Source organism: Cicer arietinum, chromosome 7 (genome assembly GCF_000331145.2).
Source record: "Cicer arietinum cultivar CDC Frontier isolate Library 1 chromosome 7, Cicar.CDCFrontier_v2.0, whole genome shotgun sequence".
NCBI classification, from domain to species: domain Eukaryota; kingdom Viridiplantae; phylum Streptophyta; class Magnoliopsida; order Fabales; family Fabaceae; genus Cicer; species Cicer arietinum.
Window position 1 is genome coordinate 53,106,462 of NC_021166.2, and position 25,738 is coordinate 53,132,199.

Genomic DNA, 25,738 nt, shown 5'->3' on the forward strand with positions numbered 1-25,738 from the left:
TCTTGTTACACTCATCCCTAACAAATAGGGTTTAGTTAATCATTACAGAGACAAAAGATATAGAGATTAGAGAAGAATTACAAGAAAGATTCATGAATGATTCTTGATAAAACTGCTCCAATGGTGTTAGAAGTGATCGTCTATGAGTTTCTTTTCTAAGACACAAGTCTCCCAACTTCTCAATAGTCAAAAAGACCCTAGAAAGTGGAGAAAAAAATGCGTTTTTATACATTCATTCGCGTGCCACACACCCTAGATGTGGAATTTGCGCTTCATGCGCAAGTGGACAGAGTTAGGAAGGCCGAAATGCGCCACATGCGCAGGTTTTTGCGCTTCATGCGCACAACATCTGTTGTCTGACTTATATTGCATTTGTCTCCTCTTTCGATTCTGGTTTTGGTTCCGGTGTCTTCATGAATGTTGTAGCTATGGATCTTAGATTTCATTTGCACTTGGTTTGACTCCAATTGGACATCTACAACTCCAAATATGGATAAAATACTCCACACAGGTCATATTTATTTCTCACCAAAATTCAACACTGCACTAAAACAAAGAAACAACACAAAACAACGAAAAATCTCTACTTAATCAAGAAAATAAGAACATAAACATTTCATTAAATCAAAGAACTAAAATCAACAAAATATATCAAATAAATCCTTAAATTAACTAATGACTAAAGATAAATAAGACTAAAAATAATGACAAATATGCGTATGATGAAGAGTCACCACAACCCTAAACTTAATCTACTGCTTGTCCCAAGCAACAATTAATTTCTGATTTGATACAGTTAAAAACAAACTTAAACTCAATTCTCAAAGTCTCAACTACTACAAAACATTGATCATGCTCCATGGTTGCATAAAAAAAAAACACATTTAGAGGATTATGAATTTCCCTCAAGTGTTTAGAAAGGGTTATGAATTTCCCTCAAATATTTAGAAAGAGTTATGAATTTATCACTCAAATCCTAAAATATGCATCACGCTACTGTAGACTTGAAAAAAATTCTAGTTAGAAATCACAATGCAACAAACGTATACACTTTTAGAGGATTTTTGGGTTGTAATGTGGCTTAGGTAAGGGTAGAACATTTTGGGATAGTAGATTTTACTACTTGGAGTTAGGTACACACTTTCAAATTATTCTACCATTTTTTTTTTCTTCACATTTTCATTGTGAAGATTCTCAAACATTGACAAAAGAACCAAGAAGGTGTTATTTATCAAAGTACACAAACTGAAATTATTATTATTTTCTTCTTTTTTTATTTTCTTTTTTTTATTTGTTATTTATTTTATTTATGAGAATCACCACCTCAAACTTAAAAAGTTGTTATCCCATGAGCAACCAAAAACTTAGAATTTTACCAAGACGAGACAAAAGTTTGTCTACCTACCTTCAAGTAAGGTGATTGAATTAAAGTCAGGTCTTTGACATGTAATGTGGCTAGTAACCGAAAGAAATAGCAAGACTCAAAGGGGCTAGCAAAGGATAAAATTTTCATAGAGTATTTAAAAGGCTTAAAGGACCAAATAAAATTATCTCAGTGTATGCATAAATTACAAGTGAAGCAAGTCAGAATTAGTGCAAATTCTGAAGGGATAATACATGTTTGGATAATCACACAACAAAGAATTAAAGTGTTTAGGTCCAAAAGCTCACATCTAGGATAATAATAGAGAGTATGAACTGTCAAAATAATGCCAAATATGCCACTACAAAAGTTATTTATTATTATTTTTTTAAATGACAAGTGATACCTTGACAATCAAGGAGTAATCAACAGTGTATGCATTAGTGAAACTCCTCGAATTGAGCAATGACATGAGCAAAGAAATAGAGTTTAAATTTCAAAATCTCGAACATAAAACTTAAGACCGAATGCAAGTTGTTAACAATTATTCATCATAGTGCACGTTTACATACAATTAAAAAGAAAAAAAAATCAAATAAAAAAAATAAGATTGCAAAAATAAAAGTTACCTCTATATGTGGGTTGCCTCCCCAAAACGCTTCTTTAAAGTCATTAACTTGACGCCTCATCTATTGTCAATGTGGCATATATGACAAGAAGAATGCATCATCTTTCGTCTTCTTTTTGTTTGGTAGAAATATCATGAACTTGAGAAATAAATGATGTTGCTTCCATGTCCTTTTCAATTGGACATTGATGAACAAGACATAGATTGAAACTCAAACTTCATCAATCTCTTCTTTTTTCTTTTCCTCGTTCGTCTTTTCCTCTTGCTTATTTTCCTCTACCACAACAATGAAATCATCTTCAATCTTCAACCTCTCCTCCATCTTCTCAAACTTAATCACTTGCTCAGATAACCTATCACATTGACTTTCAAATCTTTCAATTGAAACCATGTTATTCTTCATGAATTCAACCAAAACGTTCGTAATGTGAAAGTCTTTGTCATCTGATTTTTTGGATAGAATTTTAGGAGGTAGAATTTGTTCTCAATTGATGGTTTTAATATAACACTCGTTGTCTTCTGCTTCTTTGACCAATAAATCATCATATTCTAATAGTGCGACATAGTCATCAAAACAAGTTTCATTCATATGTCATTCTCTGTAAAAGTCACACCTAAGAGGCCGCATCTAAGGGATTTGAGGGTGATATTTTAAAAGTGTATCTCTCAAGATTTGTTCCTCAATTATGCGTAATATAGCAGATATAAGACAAATATCACCATCTTCATATAGTTGTAGTAGAATATCATCATTACAATCTTCCATGTTCTACAACAAATAATCATCTCAAACAAAGAAGTGACAAACCACTAACACACGACATTAGCAAGCTCAACAAATAAAATAGAAAATAAAAGAAAAACAGTTTTTTTTTTAAATTAAAAATAAAATAAAAACAAAAATTTTATTGTAGAGCAAAAAATTTCAATTAAGTAGCTAAATTATAACTCAATAGTGAGATGACAATCACCGGCAACAGCGCCAAAAACTTAATAGCGTTTTAGCAAGTATACTGAATCGTTGCAAGTAATAATAAACAGTAGTACCGAGTGTCTAACTCAAAGATTGTGTTTTACTATTGAATTATATTTAAATACTAAAATTGAACAAAATTTTTTTGAATTGATTGAAATAATATTTAAAACTAACGATGGTAATAAAATTGATCATTTATTATAAGAAAAATGTCAAGGATGAGTTTTACTTTAAATCCAACCTCTGTGTCTTATTTAATCCTAGTTACTGTATTTCTTTATTGAATTATTACTGAATTCTCTTTATTATTCTTGCTCTAATGTTTTAGTGAGAGAACATTTAATTCCAAAGTAGCTCCTAATTCCTTAGTGGATTTAATATTAGAATTAAGTTTTACAGTATAGGAATTCTCTTGTTAAACTATTGCCACTGCAACTAATTTATTTGGTTTCATGACTTGCATCTATTCATAGACTACAATATCATGAATTTCTCATCTCAAACATTCTTAAAGTCTACTTTCGTTTCAAAATACGAATCATAGAACATTTTAAAAATTATCAAGCAATAAAAAGCATTAAGCACATAGATGAGAAAAATAATTCAATAAACTCATTCATATAACTATAAATCAAATCAGAAAAATAAGGGTTTCATCTTGTTACACTCATCCCTAACAAATAGGATTTAGTTACTCATGGCAGAGATAAAAGAGATAGAGATTAGAGAATAATTAAAAGAAAAATTCATGAATGATTCTTGATAAAACTGCTCCAGTAGTGTTAGAAACGATCGTCTCTGGGTTTCTCTGTTAGGGCACAAGTCTCCCAACTTCCCAATAGTCAAAAAGATCCATAGAAAGTGAAAAAAACGCGTTTTTTACATTCAGTCGCGTGCCACGCGCCCCAGGCGCAGGTTTTTGCGTTTCAAGCACACAACATCTGTTGTCTGACTTATACTGCATTTTTCTACTCTTTCAAATTTGGATTTGGTTCCGGTGTCTTCATGAATATTGTAGCTATAAATCTTAGTTTTCATTTGCACTTGGTTTGACTCCAATTGGACATCTACAACTCCAAATATGGATTAAATACTCCACATAGATCATATTGATTTCTCACCAAAATTCAGCACTGCACTAAAACAAAGAAACAACGCAAAACTGCAAAAAAATCTCTACTTAATCAAAGAAATAAGAACATAAACATTTCATTAAATCAAAGAACTAAAAACAATAAAATATATCAAATAACTGCTTAAATTAACTAATGATTAAAGATAAATAAGACTAAAAACAATGAAAAATATGCATATGATGAAGAGTCGTTAGACGACTTGTATCTTAATGTATTATAGCAATTGAACATTGAAGATAAATCTATCCGTTTAGAATATGTATGACAATCAAAGGAACAATAGGTACGTGATCAGAGGATATAACAATCATTAGCAAATCTATATACTTTACATTAACATTTTCAGAATATTTAACAAATAACTTTGACACCAAAATATGTCTCACCAAATTTTTTTACTTGCTCCAAAATTCAGTTTCTTCAAATTAAAATTTTCCACTTAGAGTATTGTCTTACAAGCCATCAAAGCTAGCATGTTATCAGAGGATGTATATTATCAGTGAAAACATATTATGGGTGATTATCAGAGGATGCGTCCAGACAAATATTGATAAGATAATGTCTTGTAGATTATTAACTCTTATCAGAGTGTTTGACTTTTCCAAAGAAATTTGACTTTGTCAGAACATTGACTTTTCCATAAGCATTAACTCTTATTCGAGCGTTTGACTTTATAATCATTTTCATTTGTAGCCCTTTTAATTTATGATTAACTTAAACTCAATGATTAAGTTAAACTCAATATTTATAAGCAAACTTAGAGGGAATTTAACATATTTTAATTTAAACTTAGATTGAGTGGGAAATTTTAATTTGAAGAAAAGTGCTCCTGAGGGATAACCATGAGTCTTATGGGCTTTGGATACCACTGAAGAGCCCATTACCATTTTGTTTGGGTTTGGACCTAGAAACAATATGTTGTAGGGCTTACTACATCAAACAGTCAAGTTCTAGGAGGAGCTTTCCAATCCCCAAATTAATTCGGATGTACATATTTGAGAAACAGAAAATACAATTTTTACAACGTTTGAATAGTACTTCGAATAAAAAACTCCATCCATATATTTATTTTTGAAATTATTCCATCTAAAATGAAATATAAAAAAACAAATGAGAACTGAAAATTTGATACATCAACTTTTGAATTTTTTTTTTTTTGTTTATATTTTATTTCTGACGGGAACAAGTAATTTTAAAAAAAATGTAGGGTCTGGATTGTATGGCTGTGGTTTCCAAATAGAGAAACCAAATAAAAAAAAATAAAAGATGTATGGTATATTTATTCAGTACATAACAAATGACATGGACCCCATTATCTACCTAACTATACTGAAAATGCAAATGCATATGTGAATCACAAGGCCCTATCCACTAAATGTTTCGCAAAATGGAACATACAATTTTAAATATTAGTAAATACATAAAAAGAAAGCCATCAAAACAACACAGAAAAGAAAATGGCATTACCAAGAAACATGTTTTTTGCTTCTCAACGAGATGCTGCATGCTTTCACTAGTAACAATAACAAAATTCAAACTAAAAAATTGCTACAAGGAAACATATACTTTAAAAAAAAAAAAAAAAAATTGGAGAAGGCAAATATTTTTTTTTAATCAATGCGACATTAATAACCATTTTACAATTATCTCCAACAAAATTTAAATTTGATATTTTAAAATTATAAAACTAAATTCTTATCACTAAATTACCACTAAACTAACACATCAAGTATCAGCATCTAATTATATACTTAACAAACTAATATAATTATGTAGAATTATAAAAATGACTGTAGAGCATCTAATTACCAGTTGTAAAACAATGTGCTACTCTATCAGCTACAAATTTAGCTCTATGTAATTAATTACTATATAATAAAACTAAAACTAAATCATTGGCTGGTCAAATCATATCATGTACACATAAAAGGAAAAAAAAAGGGAATTATTGAGTGGAGTTTTTGGTGAACAACTTTGGAAAGGTTTCATCACATGGTTAGCTGTCTGTTAGCAACTAGGTACAGTCAGCCAAAAATAATAATACAAGCATTTTATATCTAGCTATGATTTCAATTTCTCACCAATAATCTTGTCCCTTATTTAACCCTTAGATCTGTTGATCGGTCACTACATCAGCATAGTGAAAATTATTACTGTAGTTTTGCTAGTAGCTAGAATATGAAAAGTATCTAACTTTATACTTTCTTTGGTATGGTTGATTTTGAGAAACCATGGTTTCTGTTGATTCCAATGCCACATTGCGAAATAAGTCAAGCTATACTGTTTATCCTTTGAGGTAACTGGCATTCATTTAAAGAGTTGAAATCTTTGAATATGTATTTTTTCATACACACCGGCCAATGATCAAACTCATGAACAAATGGTTAAAGTATCCAATAATATACAACTTGTGCCACACCATGATAGTAACTTTGAGCTTTTAGATGAGAATAATTTTAGATGAGAATAATATACCAAGTAAAAAGATCTTTTGCCATCATAGTATCATTACCTCTTCAATCATGTCTTCCACATTCTTTTTTCATCAGTAAGGTATCAAAACTGAATCATGATTATTGCTTTTGTCATAATTAACATTACATATCAAACACAAACTTATTTTGATATGGCTACATTCTATTCTACTGTGATATGAGTACTGAGCAAGTAGTGATAAAATGCACAAACTATATAAAAGTTAATGATGATTTCACTTGAAAGAATATTGGAAACTAAAAGCTGTGAATCCACTCTTTTCAATATCCAACATCCTAATTCCAAATAACCAAAAGTTGTCCAACAAAGGCAACAACAAATTTACATCAACATCATCCAATGTTCTTTTTTCTTCCTATCTCTCTCCTTAGATTGAAAAAAAAGGAGGGAAGAGGGAGAAGAGGTATAATACTAACTTACTATGCTATATAATCTGGACTACAATCACCACTTTGCTATCGAACATTGACAATGCCATCCAATGGTGAAAAAACATCTCCTATACATGATTCTGAATCAGCAGCCGACACTTCCATGTTGTCACCGGAAGAACTGCCACCGGTAGATACCGCATTACTCGAATAAGCCTTGACTCCACAAAAGGACTCTCCAGTAACCAATGCTTGTAGCAACTTAGGCGGCGGTGGAAGAGCGACCTCGACTAAACCCTCTAACATTTTCACAACCATACCCATAGTAGGTCTCATTGCCTCATCATCTTGAATGCACCAAACTGCAACCAAAGCAACCCTCTTAGCCTCCTCAATGTTATATACGTTTCCTAGCTTCTTATCAATAACAGCTGCCAAATTATCCTCGATTATCTGCTGTGCCGCCCACGGAGGAAAGAACCATTTCTCTCCTGTTTCACAACCATTACTTTCTCTACCACCAGCAGAAGGCGGCGCCTCGACGTTCCGGCGACCGCCTACGAGTTCTAGTAATGTCATTCCATAGCTATAAACATCGGCTTTAGTTGTAATCGCAACACCAGAAATCCACTCCGGTGCTACGTATCCCCAAGTACCTCTCATGGTTGCCAAAACCCTACTGAAGTCTCTACCAATGAGCTTAGCCAATCCAAAATCAGAGACCTTGGCAGTGAAATCACCATCCAAAAGAATGTTTTCAGGTTTAATATCACAATGTATAATGCAACTTCTACATTCCTCATGTAAATAAGCTATGCCTTTTGCAGTTCCAATCGCTACCCTAAATCTAACATCCCAACTCAAACACGGCCCCTCCTTTCGCAAATAAGCGCTCAACGCACCATTCGGCATGTACTCATAAACCAAAAGTCTATGAGTATTCTCAGAGCAGAAACCTCTTAACCTCACAAGATTAACATGCTGAATGTTCCCAATTGTGGAAACCTCAGCCCTAAACTCTTTCTCCCCACCCCCTGGCCTCTCCAATCGCTTCACGGCAACAACTGTAGAATCACTCAACTCCCCTTGAAAAACCGTCCCAAACCCACCATGCCCAACTTTCTCAGAAAACCCCCGAGTCGCCAAATGAAGCTCCTTGTACGAAAACACCTTCAAATTCAAAACAGGAACAAACCCATCTTCCTCCAACCCCTTCTCCTTCTTCAACCTCTTCCTCTTCACCAACACCGCAAAAGTCATCACCACCACACCCAAAACCAAAACCAAAAACAAAACACACCCAATAATAACACCACTCAAAACCTTACTATTCAACCTCTTCCCCTTATATCCGTTACCAGGAACCCTAACATACAACACATTCCCATTACCATTCACCAAAGAAGTTATATTTTGAAAATCATAAAGTGACCCCAAAAAAATCCTACAAAACCCACTCCTTTCATCAAAAGACAAACCAACACAATCACAAGAACCCAAACAACTACGTTCACAAAATCCTCTAGATTTAACCCTAAATGAACTAACATTAGCAAAACCAAACTTAACAAAACCCAAATCCTCAAAACCATCACTTTTATCATAACAAACTCCCTCATCACCTCTCAAACACCCCATCGAATAATCACCGGAAGCCCACCCAACACCGTCGACCGCAACAAAACCCTTAACACACTCACAAAGCCTTGACATTTCACCACTACAAACACCAAACGCACCACAAACACCCCTCACATCACAAATCTCCTCAGGTCTTGACCAAAACATATTCCACGAACCTGCTTGATTCGACCACGTGTACTGCCGAACCTGACCAAACGGTTCAACCCTAAACATAGTCGGTGGCCTAACACCATTCTCCAAAGCTCGTTCGGAAAACCCAAACGACGCCGTTGGAGAAAACGGGTCGACAAAATCGAACCGGTAAAGATAAGGAACCATCATTTCGGGAACTTCCCTAAATGAGTCGCCGGTCCATTTACCGGTGGACCAATACGAAACGGTGCCGTTGTAAAGAAGCTCGAATTCACCGTAATCCGGTGGTTTCAACCGTAGTGAATAATAACCGTTAGATGGATCGGTTAACGTGCGCCACGAGAGAAGTGTGTGAAACCTAGTGAGATTCATACCTGGTAGCCACGTGTCAGTTGGTTCGTCAAAGCTTTGCCATAAAACGACGTTGTTTTGAAGAAGAACTAAGTTACCGTTTTCTAGAAGCTTCGTTTGGAGATTTTCTTTTGTGTTGTTGTTTTGGTTTGTTTGCCAGAGGATTGAGTTAGTTGGAGTGTGAGTAAGTATTAATTGACCGGTTTGGGTTAATTGAAGAGATGAACCGGTTCGGGTTAGGATGGGTTTATTACGGTTTGCGACCCAAATGATGTTTGGGGATGGTATGGAAGTGAAACGGATGGAAAGATAGTAACGAGGTTGATTTTGTTGTTGGAAGTTGAAGAAACCGAGTTCGAAGGTTTGATTTTGACTAAGGAGGGTTTGGTTTTGTGTTATGATGATGATGTTTGGAGTTGGAGAAGTGAAGTGAGGTAGGAGGAGGAGAAGAAAGAAAAGGAGTAACATTGTTTGTTTGTTTGTTTGTTGAGGTTAGTTGATGTTGTGGGAGGGAAGAGAGTGTTGAAATGGGAACATTTTGCTTTGCTATGCTTCTTCTTCCTACAAACCAAAATGGCAGGCAATGGGGGAGATTGCTTTTTGCTTCCTTTTTTTTATCTTCAAAATATCAAGCTGGTACAGACTTACTTTATAATGTCCAAATTACCCTTATTTCAATAACAAGTTTCTTTTATTATAATATGATATAATGTGTAATACTTGTTCGTAGTTGAATGTAGTGTGATATTTGGATTATTCTTATGACTCTACATTGAGGGTCCATTTGGTCAATTGGTCGTCATCCAATTAATGAGATAGCCATTTCCCACATCAATCGATTCAATCCTCATAAAAGACCACCATTTCTTTTATTAATCAAATCTCTTTTGTTCCTTCAGAGTACAAAACTATTAGTTTTTGCATTGTTTGACAATTATTAAATCTTCATTTAAAATTTAGCTCTTTCTAATTGACCAATATACTTTCATCTTAGATATTAACTTGAGATAATATCTCTTTTAGTTTAATTGTAAATAGTTAGAGTGAGTGACTTCATACAAGCTAGTAATCTAGAAAGCCATACCTTTAACTAACACAGAGCAGCCTAAGGTATAATTGTACGAAGGCAACTGTTTTAGACTTTAAAAATACTATTTCTTTTATTTAAGAATGTTTGGGGGTGCTTTTTTATTTTCTGTTAACTTTTAAAAACTAAAACTAGTTCTCAATTTTAATTTCAAGTTTTTAATTTAAGTTTTAAATTTTAATTTTTAACTTTCAGTTTATTTCTTTTATTTTAATTGAATTATTTTATTTAGTTTGTCACATTATCAATTCATCGAATATTTGACTCAAAAATTATATAATTGTAATTTATTTAATTATAATAAATTTAGTAATAGTAGTTGAAGGTGGTAGTTATGGAAGAAGATTATCACAATAGTAATTAGTTGTCGTAGACAACTCTAACAGTCAAAAGAAACAGTTGATAGTTGAGTAAAGGTCAAAGCGCGACTGATGGTGACTATAGTGGTGGGCGATAGTGGTTGAAAATGTCAACACTGGTATCACTTATATGAGCGGAGATTTTTAAACATTAACTCTTGCGAGTTATTACTTTGCATGAGATAACAACACAAGACTTTGATAATACAAAACACATTAAATGCAAGTTTTTATACTTTAGAGTAACTCAGATAACCTACACCATCACAATGCTAAGTTCAAGTAAATAAAGGGAGTGAGTAATTGAATCATGTAAAGCATAACGATAAAAATAGCAAACATATAATACAAGTAGTCAAATATTGACATTTAACATTTATTCCAATTTAAGCCTATTCAACATTATACATGTTCACATTTAACTTTTTCACCTTTTCATATATACTCACATATTTACATCTAACACATAATTGGTCATGTTTTATAGATCCACTCGATTCAACCTCAGATCCATTTAGGTTACTAGTCAGGGTAACAAGGGTTACATTGTAACTTTCGAACTCCAATAATCACCCTCAATCACTTAGTAATTTCTCTCTTGAAGACCTCTTAGGTCTAACAAGTAAAACCTCCGCCATTAAGATCTCTCTGTTGTGTTCTCCCAACACAACATATGGATTGGCAAGATGTGACACTATAATGACATGCACATAAAAATTGAACCATAAACACTGTCAATTATCTTCCTCCTTCCATTGTCTTAAGTCATTCCTTAATAGAAGACAATTATTGTAATATCTTAATTTTCACGGTAAATTTTTTCTTTTAAATAAATAATTTCAAAGAAAGTATTCAAATAAATAATTCAACAACAAAATTTACAAGTAAACCATATTTATTTCATCTGCAATTTTACAAAAATTAAATATATATAACCATAAAAGTTATCGTATTTAACAATCCAATTACCTTTAAATTAATCATAATCCACAATTTCTTTTACTTTCTTCTCTAATTTACTTTTGTTTCTACTTAGTGTCTATTTTAAAGTTCACATATTTGGAAAATTATGAACAAGTTAACTCTTGCTGGCTTGAACTATTGAAAGAGAATAGCTTACCAAACAAATTTTAAAATAATTTAACAACCAAAATGAGACTTGAGATCGACAATCGTTGCTATTTTGGAGAAGAATATATTTATTGGTTTGTACATGTAATCAAAAGAGTATTATTTATTAACTACATACAATATTTTACAATATTATATATATTTGGTAATAACTTTCATAGAAGAATTTTATGGGACACAAAATTTCTTCTAGATATCGATCACGTAAAGATGATAATTATATAGTGGAACCTGCAAAAATCGACATTAAGTCAGTTATGAATTGATCGAGAGAGAAGGAAGAAATGGTGTGTAGTTGTAAAAGTAAAAAAGTTATTTGGACTATTTTTTTATATTGAATACCAATATTGTATATATTATTCACGTATTTATAGAACGAACAATATTTTTACGGTTTATTGTCATTATTTTTTTAGTAATATTTTTGTGATATAAATTATATTATTAATTATTTAAAATATTTTATTAAATGCTAAATTTTAACATATATTTATTAACCACTTAAATATATGTGATTAATCACTTATTTAATATATATTGTATTAATTATTAAATAAAAAATATTAATAATTTATTTAACATAGTTGTAAAACAAATTAAATATATAAATATTTTATTAATCACTTAAAGTATTTTATTAATATTAACTACACTAAAATGTAAGACATTGATCACTTTAGACTATTTCATTTTAGTGGTTAAGAAAAAACTTTAAATAGTTAATGACTTTTATTTTAGTGATTTAACCAAGTACTCTAAATAGTTAATGACTTATCTATGTACATTTATCATTTTATAGAAAAAAATTGTAATTACATGGATTAAACAAAACTCACTCCATTTTTTAGTGTCAGAGAATGAAAAGCAGTAGCATTCAAGGTGTTTAACGACACTCACTCGATTGAATATCTTTTAGTGTTTCACGACCCTCACTCCATTAAAATTAATTAACTTCAATCTTAAACACCATCATATATCAAATTTTAAAATACAAAACTTAACTACAATACATTAGAAGCACAAAAAGGATGATAACCGCTTAACTACCATAAGTTACAAGCATAAATAATAAAAAATTGCTTACAAGGAAGAAGCAAAAATAAAGTCAACAATGATTAAAATAAAGCCAACACATACAACAAAGTCATATACCACCAAGTTCTTTGATGCACAAAAAATTGCAATATTATTTGATATCTTAAATCAAGAAATCTTCATATGAACAATACCATCAAAGAATCATAAATACCAAATTTGACTTTAATATCTTCACAAAAGAGTTGATCCACAAATCCAATCTAATATGACGCACGCTCATAGATCACCAATGCAAGCTTGTACGTGGATGCATAATAAGTTTTATTCTTTTGAAGGAGAGAAAAATGGGGGATAAAACTAGATAGAAAGAAGGGGCGATTGGATTGGAGATAGAGATTGGATATTTTTTTTAAGGTGAATGTCACGACATTAACTCTATGTGTGAGAAACATGGTATAGCCAACAACAAAAAATTGAAAGAAATATTGAATTATTTAGAATTGATTCAATGGGAAAAAATTATTACAATAAATATAATACACTTTTTTTTTTTATATTGAAGAAATGATAATGAAATTTATACACAACTGCAAAATTCCAAATTCAAACTCAGAACATAATATATAATCTAACAATATTGACATTACTACTTAAGCTAAGCCTTACAATTAATATGTTACACTTTATATTTAGTGATTATAACTAAACTAACAAATCTTATAAAACAATATAAAAGATTATAGTGTCGTAAAACATTATAAAAAAAGTGGAGAGACAAACATTTTAGTGTCGTAACTCCATTTACATTATTGTATTTTTTTTTAGATCTAAGAGATTAACAATGAAATTCACACACTCTATACACAACAGAGTATTGTACGTTTAAATTAGGGTCCTAACACATCAAATACTCTCGCAACTTTTTATTTTTGAATTGTACTTATGAGTATCTGTTTAAAACCTAAACAAACTTTTATTTTTTAGTTTTGAAAAATAATTTTTAGCTATCGAAGATATTATTGGATTTAGTCGCGGACTTGATTGTTCTCTTTAAGATGTTTAGCGGCACTGCTCAAAATTGTACAAGACAAACTATCAACCACGATATCCCCAAGATAAAACATTTCAAGTATATTGTATCAATTTTAGTAGTAGAAAAAGATTCTAGAATTGTAGCCTCTAAATATTGTGGTTAAGGTAACTTAGAAATATGATAATATGATCACTCGAAAATCTGAAGGGACAATTTTTCAGTAAAGAGAAAAAAAAATTTAAAAGAAGTAGAAAAGGGAGAAGATTGAAAACTCTAAAAAAAATCTGAGTTTTTGTGAATTGAGTTGAATTCTCTATTTATTGAGGAATTCTTCAACCAATCTGAGCAAAATATGCGGGAGCGATTTTTTACCAGTTCACTAAAAATGAATCAGTCCACAGAAAAAATGACCTGTAAAATTTGAGGGAGGTGGAGGAAAACTTAGTCATGTATTAAATGACAAAGAGAAGTGGGACATACGGGAGGACTCGATCAACACACACACAAAAATGTATCAAAAAATTTCGAAGAGAGAAAAACGCACAAATTAAAAATAAATATTAAAATTTCTTAAATACTAAAAAAATAATACAGAGTCCAAGTCCTAAACGACAATGACACGCATGTGGTGATCGATTTGAGTATGTTATCTCCTTTTTACAAAATTGAGTATCCCAAAAATCATATCTTCTCTTTATAAATAATTCTAATGTGTAATTTCCTTTCAGTATAAGACTTCTTTATTTTTTTTTCTTCCAAATTTACAACACTAACTATTAAATTTCAAGGTTTTTTTTTTGCATATATATCCTCTTTTTATTTAAAACTCTTCATTATATTCTACATTGAAATTTATATACTAAACTATCATACTTTTTTTTATCTTTGGGAGGTCGCATCCCCATCCTGAGACCACCTAAAAGATTTTTTTTTTTCTGCAATAAGAGGTCGCATTCCTATAATGTGACCATCTATTACAAAAAAAAATTATCATTCATGAAATTGCAAAGAAGAATCTTATAAAAAAAGTATATTTTGATATATAAATTTCAATATAAAATATAATGAAAAGAGGATATAAATATTAAAAAAAATTAAATTTCAACACAAAAAGAAATGGAGTAATGTTTGAAGGGTTATTTTGGTATAAGACAAGTTGGAGAGAGAGGGAGAGCGAAATGGTGATGGTGGTGGTGGCAGACAAATGTTCTTAAGCCAAACTCATCAAGTTATCTGTTTTCAACGTAGGTTATGGCAAAAATAATTAAAATATGGCTTGTGTTGAAAAAGTAATATTTCTTTAATAAAAACGAAATATTTTACACATTCATTTTGAATAGAAAATAAAATAAGAGCATGCAAAAAGATGGACCATTAAACTACGGGAAAACAACAAGACAAGCATGTTAGCCAGACCAAAATATCAATGAGGCCAAAACTAAAGCTTTTACAAAGAAATTAACGCCTAAGACATTGCTTTCACAAGAAGCAGTTTATTCCATAAAGATACAAATATTTTTAAAGGACTTTATCAAAATTAAAAATGTCAAAACAATTTCAATCTGAAGACAATTTTGCTTCAAATTAATGACGTCAAATATTATCTTTACTATTGTTAATTTGTTTATAAAAAAACAGTGTAAAAATATCACATAATTAATGTGACATTTTAACTATGTTGTCATCTTAAATTAATCACTTATTATTTATCATACTCAAAATATTAATGAAAAGAAATAAAAAAAATACAAAATGCTTGAGATACTGTACAAAAATTCAATAAAATAATCCTAAAAGATACATTCACTGAAATTTTAATTGGAAAAAACGGAAATCAAAATTATATATGCTTCTAATCATTTTAGTTTAAAAACATATTATAATATTTATAAAATAATCATGTGACAATATATCTTTTGAATGACTATATAAAATAGATAATATTTTACTGACGTGGTTGGACTAAGTTTCGACGGTGTGGTGAATTTAAATTTGAATCTTTATTAAAAGAAGTACTTACATTTGATTTCTGACATGTCTCGAATATTAATAGTAGAAAATCTATGAGAAAAAATATATATATATATAGTATTTTTTAGGTGCTGTAGCTTTTCTATTTCTATTATTTTTAACACATTTTATGCTTTACATAATTTAATTTTATTATATTTTAACTTTATATATATATATATATATATATATATATATATATATATATATATATATATTAACCCTTTCAGTTATATAAATTAAATCATATCTTCGTGTGTTTTTTTTTAAGAATCACGACATCATGTAATCATAATTGTTAATAAGACGGAGCCATAAAATCTTATATTAAAAAAAGTAAGGACCCTACATATATTTTATTGAACTCCCAGGTCCCAAACTTGTGGGCTGTAGCTTGTGGAGCTTTTCAAATCTGAGATATTCTCGTACAAAATATTAAATTGTACTATATTGTTAAGTAGGGAAGGGGGGTCGCATTTTTTTCAAAAAAAGTTAAACTTAAATCAATTAAAAGTTTGAAGGATAACTTGTGCCAACAAAAGCAAAATAGTTACCACCACATTATGAGTTTATATATGGAAACCACCAACAAATATCTAAAAGACTAAAAAGTAACCACTTCTAATTACATTCATGTGATGTATGGGAATTAAGCCACCGTTGATTGAATTTCAATTCAAAATTTTTAAAATTAGCTTTTAACTACCACCAAGAAACTAAGAGAATAATTTTATTTCATCAATTAAATAATTTAAAAAATTATCTTTGTGACAAAAGATCCAGAAATTCCTCTCCTTTCAAATTATCAAAATGCATGTCATCTAAATTACATGTAATTTCACGTGAGAATTTTTATTTAAAAGATATAAACCATAACTTTTGGATGTGGACGATTATCCCGAAAGAGAGCAATACAAAATTCTAGTCACTCCAAAATTGTGCGTCAAACTTGATCAAAAACATGCAATAAAAACAACATATCACTTACCACACAACCTGTAATACAAAGAGAGTAGTCGTTGAACAAAGTGTCACGTTTTGTCAAATTTTCCTTTGTGGTCACTCTATCATTGAACAATCTCCAAACAAATAATGAAATTTTTAAGGGTACGACCTTATTCCAAAAGAATTATGACATGCTTGACTTTTCTTCTTCCTCATCATAGATAAATACTTTATACGTATTTTTTACATTGTACACTGTCTCATGCTCAAATCTCCACACCCTCTTGTTTGAAATATTTTCTTGCAAAGATACATAAAAAACAAAATACAAGACTCCCTTCCCAATTTCTCTTTCCAAGCAAACAAATGTCTTCGCGGTAACTTCAAAGTTTATATGATAAATTTTTTAGCACCTTTTAGAAGGACTTACACAACATCTATTTCATAATAACATATTTAAATAAGTCTAACAAATTGTTTTTGATTTAATTTATTTATATAATTTAGGTTTAACTGTAGTTTTGAATCTTCTATTTTCACTAATTCTCGAAATTGGTCCCCTCATTTAAAAAATCGACAGTTTTTGTATCTCTCTCATATTTTCGAACTAAAAAAATGACGATTTGATATATTTTAAATGAGGTAGTATATGATTTCATGATATAGAACCATATAGATGCATTAATTATTCATATAAAAATAATTAAATTATCAATATGAAAATAATTAAATTATCAAAATGAAAATTTTCGTAAGTTGAAACTTAATTTTTTTAGAGGGTTTTATTGCAATTTCATGGGTGTTAGTCATTATACATCATCGTATCATATGCTACATTATTTAAAGAATGTCACATTGCTATTTTTTAGTTAAAAAATCAAAATAAAGATCAAAACTATCAGCTTTTAAAATAGAGGAATCAATTACGTAAATTGGTAAAAATAAATAAACTAAAATTGTAATTAAACATATAATATAATTTACCTGATCTATCAATAAATAGACTAACATATTATTATGCAAATCAAATGAAGTTCTCTACTTATTAAAAACTTTAAAAAATATTAAAACCAAAACTAAAATCACCACTACTAAGAGATATTAGATATATAGATAGGAAAATATAAGACAAAATGAGTTTTATAAAGTATGGTCATGCACTATTTGTATGATCTAATATATTTTAGATATAATGTGATCTTTTAAGAATCTAAATTTTACGTAATAGTCTATTTAAACTCTAATTTACAATAATATTTTTATATATAAAATTTATGTGGATCAAAATGCTTAAATTATTGAAAAGGTTAACAAATATAATATTTAAATAAAATATACAAGTTAATATAACAATAATAGTATAATGAAATTATTATTATAAATATTAACTCAAATAGATGAGTTTATCAGGCTCTAAAGACTTTTTGGATGACTTGAAGTCTAATTTTTTATAACTAAATTAAGTTTTAAAATACTTGATATATGTAAGACTCACATTTTTCTCTATTAATAGTAGTGTGTGAAATATATTTTTATTTATTTTTAATAATTTATAATGTAATTGTTACTATGTTATTCTTTATTTAATTATTAATTTTGAAAATTATATATGTATATATGACATGATTTATTTAATTTGATTGAATAATTTTGCTAAGTATTTGAAAAAAAATGTTTATAATAATACTTATAATAATGACACGATTTAACTATTTTTAGAAAATAAAAATAATAAAAATATTTTATATTAATCAACTGCCTAAGTTAGTGAGAAAAAGTCATATAAATCTCTTGTTGGTTATTAGGTTAGGTTAACAAGAAAGAAAAAAAAAAATTGATGTGTAAGTCCCTAGTTAATAGCTATTGTAGGTTCGATAAAAGAAAGAAATATTGAATCCTAAATAGTGTGCGAGAGAGGAGAAAGAAACATCACTGCATCCACCATGAGAGAAAAAAGGAAAATTGGTTCTGGTGGTCTATGGTTGTGCAAGGAACTTGCTCCGAGTTCGTTCAAATTTAAGTATGAATCGAGTTGTGCAAGAGTTTGTGGCGCATAATTCTCGAAACTACCTTGGTAACGGTAAAGACATCATTCCATTCGCTTTTCTACTTGAATTATATATGATATATAAATGCAATGTGATGTTATGTATTAGTTATGTTTGTGTGTTATCATCAAAATATATGTGTTATATGAATTATATATTTATCAGTGATATTATGAGATTAAGCAATTTGCGTATTTTGATTGGTATCAGGTGATTATTCAATGTTATGACTTTGTGTCTAAACTAGGTTGGTTTAGAACAAGGTTGAATGATTTTGGACGCTCTGGTTGAGTAATAGTTGGTTAAGGACAAGGTTGAATGATTTTGGTCCTCTGGTTGAGTGATCTATTTTGTTGCTAACTAAGGTGATGACGTTGATGCATGCATTGCTAACTAGATCACAAATATTATTAGAAATTTTGATTTATTCTTCCCCCTATCTATTAAACATGATTTTAGTAGTACATATTAAGATGTAATAAAAACTAAAAATATAGCTTTTACATTAAATTAAATTTTTTCATTTGAATATACATCAAACTTATATAAGAAAAAATAATTCAAAATAAATCAATTCACTTCAAACTCATTTTTAGTTAAATTTAACTAATTATATTCAAACTCATTTATCATATACTCACCAAAACTCTAGCTTAGTTGGGCTGCATTGAATTTATTATATATTGTTAAAGTAAAATATTATATTGTTAATAAATCACAATAAACCATATATGCCACTTTTTTTTAATAAATAATATGACTTTTTTTTTTAAATAAAATTGGACAAGAAGAAAATATTTATTAATACTAATGATCAATTTACAATTATTCCCAAAGAGTTTTAAACTCAACACCTTGAAATTATAAAGCTAAACTCTTTAGCACTAAATATAAATAATAATTATGGTTAATTGACATTGTAATATTTTTAAGGTTAAATATCATCTGTGATCCCTTAACTTAATTTCAGTTAACGTTTTAGTTCTTTATCTTTTTTTTTTTCTTCCCGATTTAGTCCTTTATTCCTAACAATATCAAATAAAGTATGAAAATATGAGTTTATTTGAAAATTTGCGTTACGAATTTGATGAAATTTGTATTATATTGAAGAATATAATTAATTTTATGAGTTTTGTTTGAATTTTTTTTTGAATTTTTGTATAAAAAAGGATAACATTGTTGAAATTTTAAAACATAAAATATCAAATTGTCACTTAAAATTAAAATAAAGGACCAAGTCGGGAAAAAAAAAAAGATAAAGGACTAATACATTACCTGAAATTAAGTTAAGGGACCACAAATATAATTTAACCTATTTTTAACATTAATGGTGTAGATGAATTTTTTTTAAAGACTTATAAAGTATAAAAGTATCACAAAAAGAGAGACAATTTTAACTATGTTGACACTTAAGAGATCTAACATTATGCACATTAAATTTTGAATATTATTTTGAATCATATTATTTTTAAGTATACAGTCATCTTATTTTTATTTAAATGTCTCAAAAGTAATTTTTTGTACAAAAATTCTTCATTTTTCATATGCAATTTCCACTTGGGATCTTGGTGAGTGCATTTAAGTTCTTGAGTCCATAGTCCAGCTCAAGCAAGCACCAATGGAGGCCCATTTCTTGTAATCATTATTGTAAAGAAGTCAACTAATTCAGGTTATGAGTTTGGTTTTGTCATAGTTGAAGTGCAGCCTTTGAGATAGAACAAAGTAAAAGATATGTATACTTAAAATTGACTCTATCTATATAATCTTTAAGGAATAGTATTTTGTAAAAAAAATTAGCGTTTTTGATTAAAAAAAAAATTCTATTTTATGATAAAAAAAATCTATTTTATGATAAAAAAAATTTCTATTTTATGATAAAAAAAATTAATTAATTTTTTTACAATTATAAAATCAGTTTTTTTTTAACATTTCTCTTATTTTTTGTTGTACAATTGAGACAATTAGGTTTGAGCATAGGACCTCATGCATGCTACCTAATACTCTCATTTACTAACCTCAATAAAATTCGATTATTTCTTAGCAACTATTTGAAATAGTTTCACTATAATGACATTTGTTTTTATATTCCCATAATTTCTAAAAGTTAAAATAAATAAAAAATAATTTTTTTATTTATAAAAACTAAATTATTTTTCACAAAATAACATGAATCAAACAGATTCAAATTTAATATATATTTTTTTAGTTTGTAGATAAAATAACAAATACCACTTGTAACTCATACATATATACAAGTCTCATATTCGAATCTGAGTGAAAATATTTAATCTAATATTATCGATATTTATCAATTAAAAAATATCTTACGAACAACTCAATTCTTCTAGTGGCACTATTAATATACTATTCTTAAATAACCAAATATGCTCAACATCATTGAAATGACAATAGCTAGTATTTATTATGAGTAATTCTTGTGTGGTGTAAATTTTTAGATATATATACAAAATATACATTATTTAGTTATTCAATAATAATAAAAATAAATTATTATTTTCTTGACTAGATGCTCATTTATTACTCCAACGCTGGATTATTTTTTTAACAATGCTGATCATTAAGTACCGCTGTTTTTTCTTGACTGAATTATTATCCACTGAAATTTCTACATAGCAAAATTTTATTATTTTACTTAATATGTTATATAGTCAACCAAGGTACATTATGCAGAGTAGGGAAGCCTCTTGTAGAAAAAAGAAACGTAAATAAGACGTTTCTATCATTCCTTGGCGAAAAGCAAACATTGAATGAATTTGATTTTGATACATTCACTGTTTGAATAGGGAAAGTAGGTAGGAAGATATTAACGGTGCTATAGTATCTGTTGAAATGATTGTGTTTTTGGTTTAATTTACTGACTCATGCAATTTGAAGTTTATACTAAGCCAAACTGTATACACACATGCACACAGAAAGACAAACAACTAGAATGTTTAGATCTTGCTTCCTCTTTACAGTATCCACTCCCACCACTTGATAAAATACAAATTGAGATCAATGTCAAACAGCAAACCATGAGAGTTAACATTCATTATCAATGTTCATAATTACCCTTTAATCTCAGGATTTAGCTTCTCAACAGTTCACTTTAAAGGTAAAGTACATTATCTCAACCATTTTAAAAATTTGTTATGTCTATTTCTTTTTTTACAAAACCGACAAACCGACTTGTAGAGTAAATGAAACCTTTCTCCAATAAATTCATTTTTGGGTTTTATCCCATAAATGTGAGAGACTTAACACACTTCTCTCATATCCATAATTGAACATCTGAAGTATAATCTATATGGCTCGAAACAGATGATTAATGAATCTTGGATTTATGTTCTGATACTAGCTTAGAATTTGAGGCGGGTCTAAATCAACCCTTACAAAATCAATTGTAGAGTAAGGAATACCTCCCACTTAGAAAGTATAAACTCATTTTCAGACCTTATCTCATCCTATTTGTGACTCTTAATAACTATTAAAGAGAAAATTAACTATCGATTCAATGGTAGATATTACTAATTTAATGTGCAAGTAAATTGTTCACGTGGAGTCGAAATAAGGAAAACTTAAGGAACAGTAAGAGGTTAAATATATACTGGTCATTACTCATTGCACATAAAATCAAAGATGGGGAATCCCAGCTTCCAGCAGAATATATACATTGAAAACGTAACAAAATGTAAAACAGACATTATTTACAAGACGAGTAAACATTTGTTTTTTCTACAAAGAAAATAATGAACATAGAAAAACAAATAAATATAAGCAATTTGTACAAGAAAATGGAGAGAGCAGAAAAGCAACACAAGGGGAGAAAAAGCCATTCTGTGAACATGAATTTCTTTGTCTTGAGAAATGCTGCACTCATTTTCACTAATGAAAATTCCAACATGCGTGTGATTGCAGTCAATTAGACATGCAATGTGGTGTAGCATTTTATCATAAACCTCCTCATCTTTCTCACAGATTGTATACATAATGAATTTGGTCCACTAAAAGAGACCTTTTTTAAAATATCTGTATATTTGAAAGTGAATCACAATACCAACATCAAACTAATTATCATTGCGTATTTCGCTAGCTTTTCTTTTAATATAACCAAACTAGTCCAGTGCCTCATCAAATATCATTTCCTGTAACATATGAGGAAAAAGAGTATTCACAGTTTTCATTTGCCAACAAAAGAATCCAAAAAAAACCCTCTTTTCAGTTTTCATTGTAATGTTAACAAGAAAAATTGATGTAAACTGACAAACCTGATCACATATAGGACAAGAGTCACTTCTTTCCATCCACTCAAGAATGCAAGCAAGGTGAAAGTGGTGCTCACACTTTGTAAAAGATTTAGGATTCTCGACATCATATTCTGCATTAAAAAACAAATTCAAATTATAGTTTCAACCGAGAGTCAGAACTTATTGGTTCTTATCCTCTCATGAAGTCGTGTAATCAATGAGTGGATCAAATCCTGCTATGCTGAAGTGCTATATGTCGTTATAGCGCTACTATTTGACAACACGGAGTACTAAATAGTGTATCGAAGAACAAAAGCAATTTATTCAAATTCCGATACACCATAGCGCCGCTATAACCGCTACTTGACAACATTGATATGAAACATGAAAAATCTACGTGTAAAAAGTAACTTCGATTCACCTTCAAGGCAAATCGGACAGACATCTTCTTCTTCTGTCACTAATGCAAGAGATTCATTTGATTTCCACAGTTCCGCCTTGCTTGGAGATATTGGTGCAGATTTAGCTTGAGCTTTAAGGTCAGATTCTTCAATACCTTCACATGTAATTAAAGTTTCAAAACTATTACCATTAACAATGTCTCTGCCTGACTCGGATTCTGTCGAGACTGGAACTCCCAAGACCACGTCATAAGGCAGAGGTGCAGGAGGAGGCTGGAAAGTATCAGGTGTTGATTCTTCGACATTCAAGCCTAACAGCAATCCAGCAGTGAGTGAATCGGTTGTACCATCATTAGAGGTTAAAGACTCACGCTCTTCTAAAATTGGCGGGCACTGAAAAAAGGAGTTTTTCATACTTCACATTTTATGTTCATAACAAATAAACTGCCATCTAAAATAATAAACTTGCAGACAAATTATTTTTCAAGAAGCATTTGTTTTGGAGCAAGCATCTAATTTGACAAATTTAACTATTGATTTTCATTTCAGCTGTTCGTGACAAAATGAGAAGAAAAAAAGGGGGGGCATATGAAAATAGAAGTGGTGTGAGAAGTCCATTGAAGCAACTTTTGTGCAAGCCTGCATTTAAAGTTCATAATCACAACCCTTACACATTAATGCAACAGTGCTAATATTACAATTTTTTTTGAAAAACGAGTATGTTCTCGAACACAGTTTCACCTTGGCATTTGAGGGACAACACCATTTTCTAAAGCTTTGAAAAATAAACTACATCCCATCTCTTTATTTACTACAACGACATTTGACAAGCACTTCATGGCATTAGAGTTTTAAGTTGGATTGGAATAACCATAATGTTCATATTAAAATCTTGACTGTGTCATCTATAACATGAAGTAGTGACTTCCGTAAATGATATATTTGTGAGGTCAGATTTGGTTAACATTATTTGTCCCCAATAGCAACTATTTCAACAGCTTCTAACAGCAAGTTGACTGTGAAAATAGTTTGAATTTCCATTTGACAAGTAAACATAACTAATGACAAGTATACAAGTATAGATGAGTGAGACTGTTAGAAAGTAAAAAACTACAATTGCAAGAGTAACAGATTCACTTGATTGAAATTGAACATGAGTTATTATTGTGACTTTGTTTCAACTTGAGTTTATTATTATGTAAACTGATTCCTACTTGCTTTTGCTGAAGATGGAAAACTTACAAGATAAAACCCCAAACTGAATTAATCTTCAACATTTATCAATTTTCATAATTTAATTTAAATCATGTTTCTTTGAACCAATTTTTTCTTGGAGTTTATGAGCATGTTTTATGGAGTAAGGAATAGCTATTTTTTGTGTCTTTTAGTACCTTGGAAATAGAGATTTGCATAAAACATGGGGATTGAGTAAGAGCATCCCTGAATGACCTCTATTATTTGTTTGTTATGGTTTCAGAATATATGTTAACAGATGAAACTTATTGACAAAGACAAACACAGTTTGGTGCTCTTCCATTGAAAATAAATGAAGCTTTTTCCAAGAGTCTTCATAAACTCGTGGAATCTCTGTAGATAAAAATACATGACAATTGGGTGAGGGTATTCTAGGCTGGTCTGTTTGCTATTATTTGATGCGGGAAAGCTAAAAGTTTTTTGCAATTTGGTATAGTTTCAGACTATATGTTTCATGGATGAAACTTATTACCAGACCAAACCACAAACCAGACTAAATAAGAATACACAAACAAGCATCACAATTCAAAATTGATGGACAATGAACAAATCACGAGATAGGGTCACAAGTCTTGTACACAAAAAGAGCATAACAAGTTTGAAGGAGTAAAGGATACTGAGACCGGCTTCCCCTTTTAGGCCTGTTGGGTTATTTGCAAATTGGCATTTGCCAACAGCAGGGTTTTTTCACGTTTTCTAGTTCGTGACATCCTTTATGCTGAGAGAAGTGGGGTTGAAACTCACAAGCATTTTTCACCTCCTTCGTAGATGGATTCACAATTAGATATTACATACATCCATCAAGTTGGACGGCTGAGCTCTATATCAGCCTATAACTATGAGGTCAGTATTTGGTACATTACGTAGCCATATCATTCAGGCAATTGCATTTTGGGTTTTTTTTTTAAAACAATGAACCGCGGTCATTTTAGGCATGCCTAGGTAAATATAAGCATTATGTTTTGACTGGTCCAATCATCCTCAAACTCACAATTGTATGCGAGTCTACCAAAGTTTACACAAAAACGACTTTATAAGCAACTTGACTCAATTTTAATACCTAGAGTCATAAACTCATACAACTCTAA

General features: G+C 29.9%; 2 protein-coding genes across 4 annotated transcripts in view; both read right to left on the bottom strand.

Annotated features, from left to right (window-relative positions):
• Positions 1–6,795: 6,795 nt before the first annotated feature.
• LOC101502608 (G-type lectin S-receptor-like serine/threonine-protein kinase SD2-2) lies at positions 6,796–9,726 on the bottom strand. The gene has a single exon (XM_004510712.4). The coding sequence runs from the start codon at positions 9,563–9,565 to the stop codon at positions 7,055–7,057; it is 2,511 nt and encodes an 836-aa protein (XP_004510769.1). The 5' UTR covers positions 9,566–9,726; the 3' UTR covers positions 6,796–7,054.
• Positions 9,727–22,376: 12,650 nt separating this feature from the next.
• The window catches only part of LOC101501651 (probable E3 ubiquitin-protein ligase RHB1A), a 4,850-nt gene continuing 1,488 nt past the window's right edge, over positions 22,377–25,738 (bottom strand). For all 3 annotated transcript variants that reach the window (XM_073363912.1, XM_004510711.4, XM_073363911.1), the window contains exons 3-5: positions 23,417–23,789; positions 23,017–23,126; positions 22,377–22,893 (exon numbers count right to left, since the gene is read on the bottom strand). In XM_073363912.1, the coding sequence (XP_073220013.1) occupies positions 22,864–22,893; positions 23,017–23,126; positions 23,417–23,789 (513 nt within the window). In that variant the 3' untranslated portion in view covers positions 22,377–22,863. The remainder of the gene's footprint in view (positions 22,894–23,016; positions 23,127–23,416; positions 23,790–25,738) is intronic.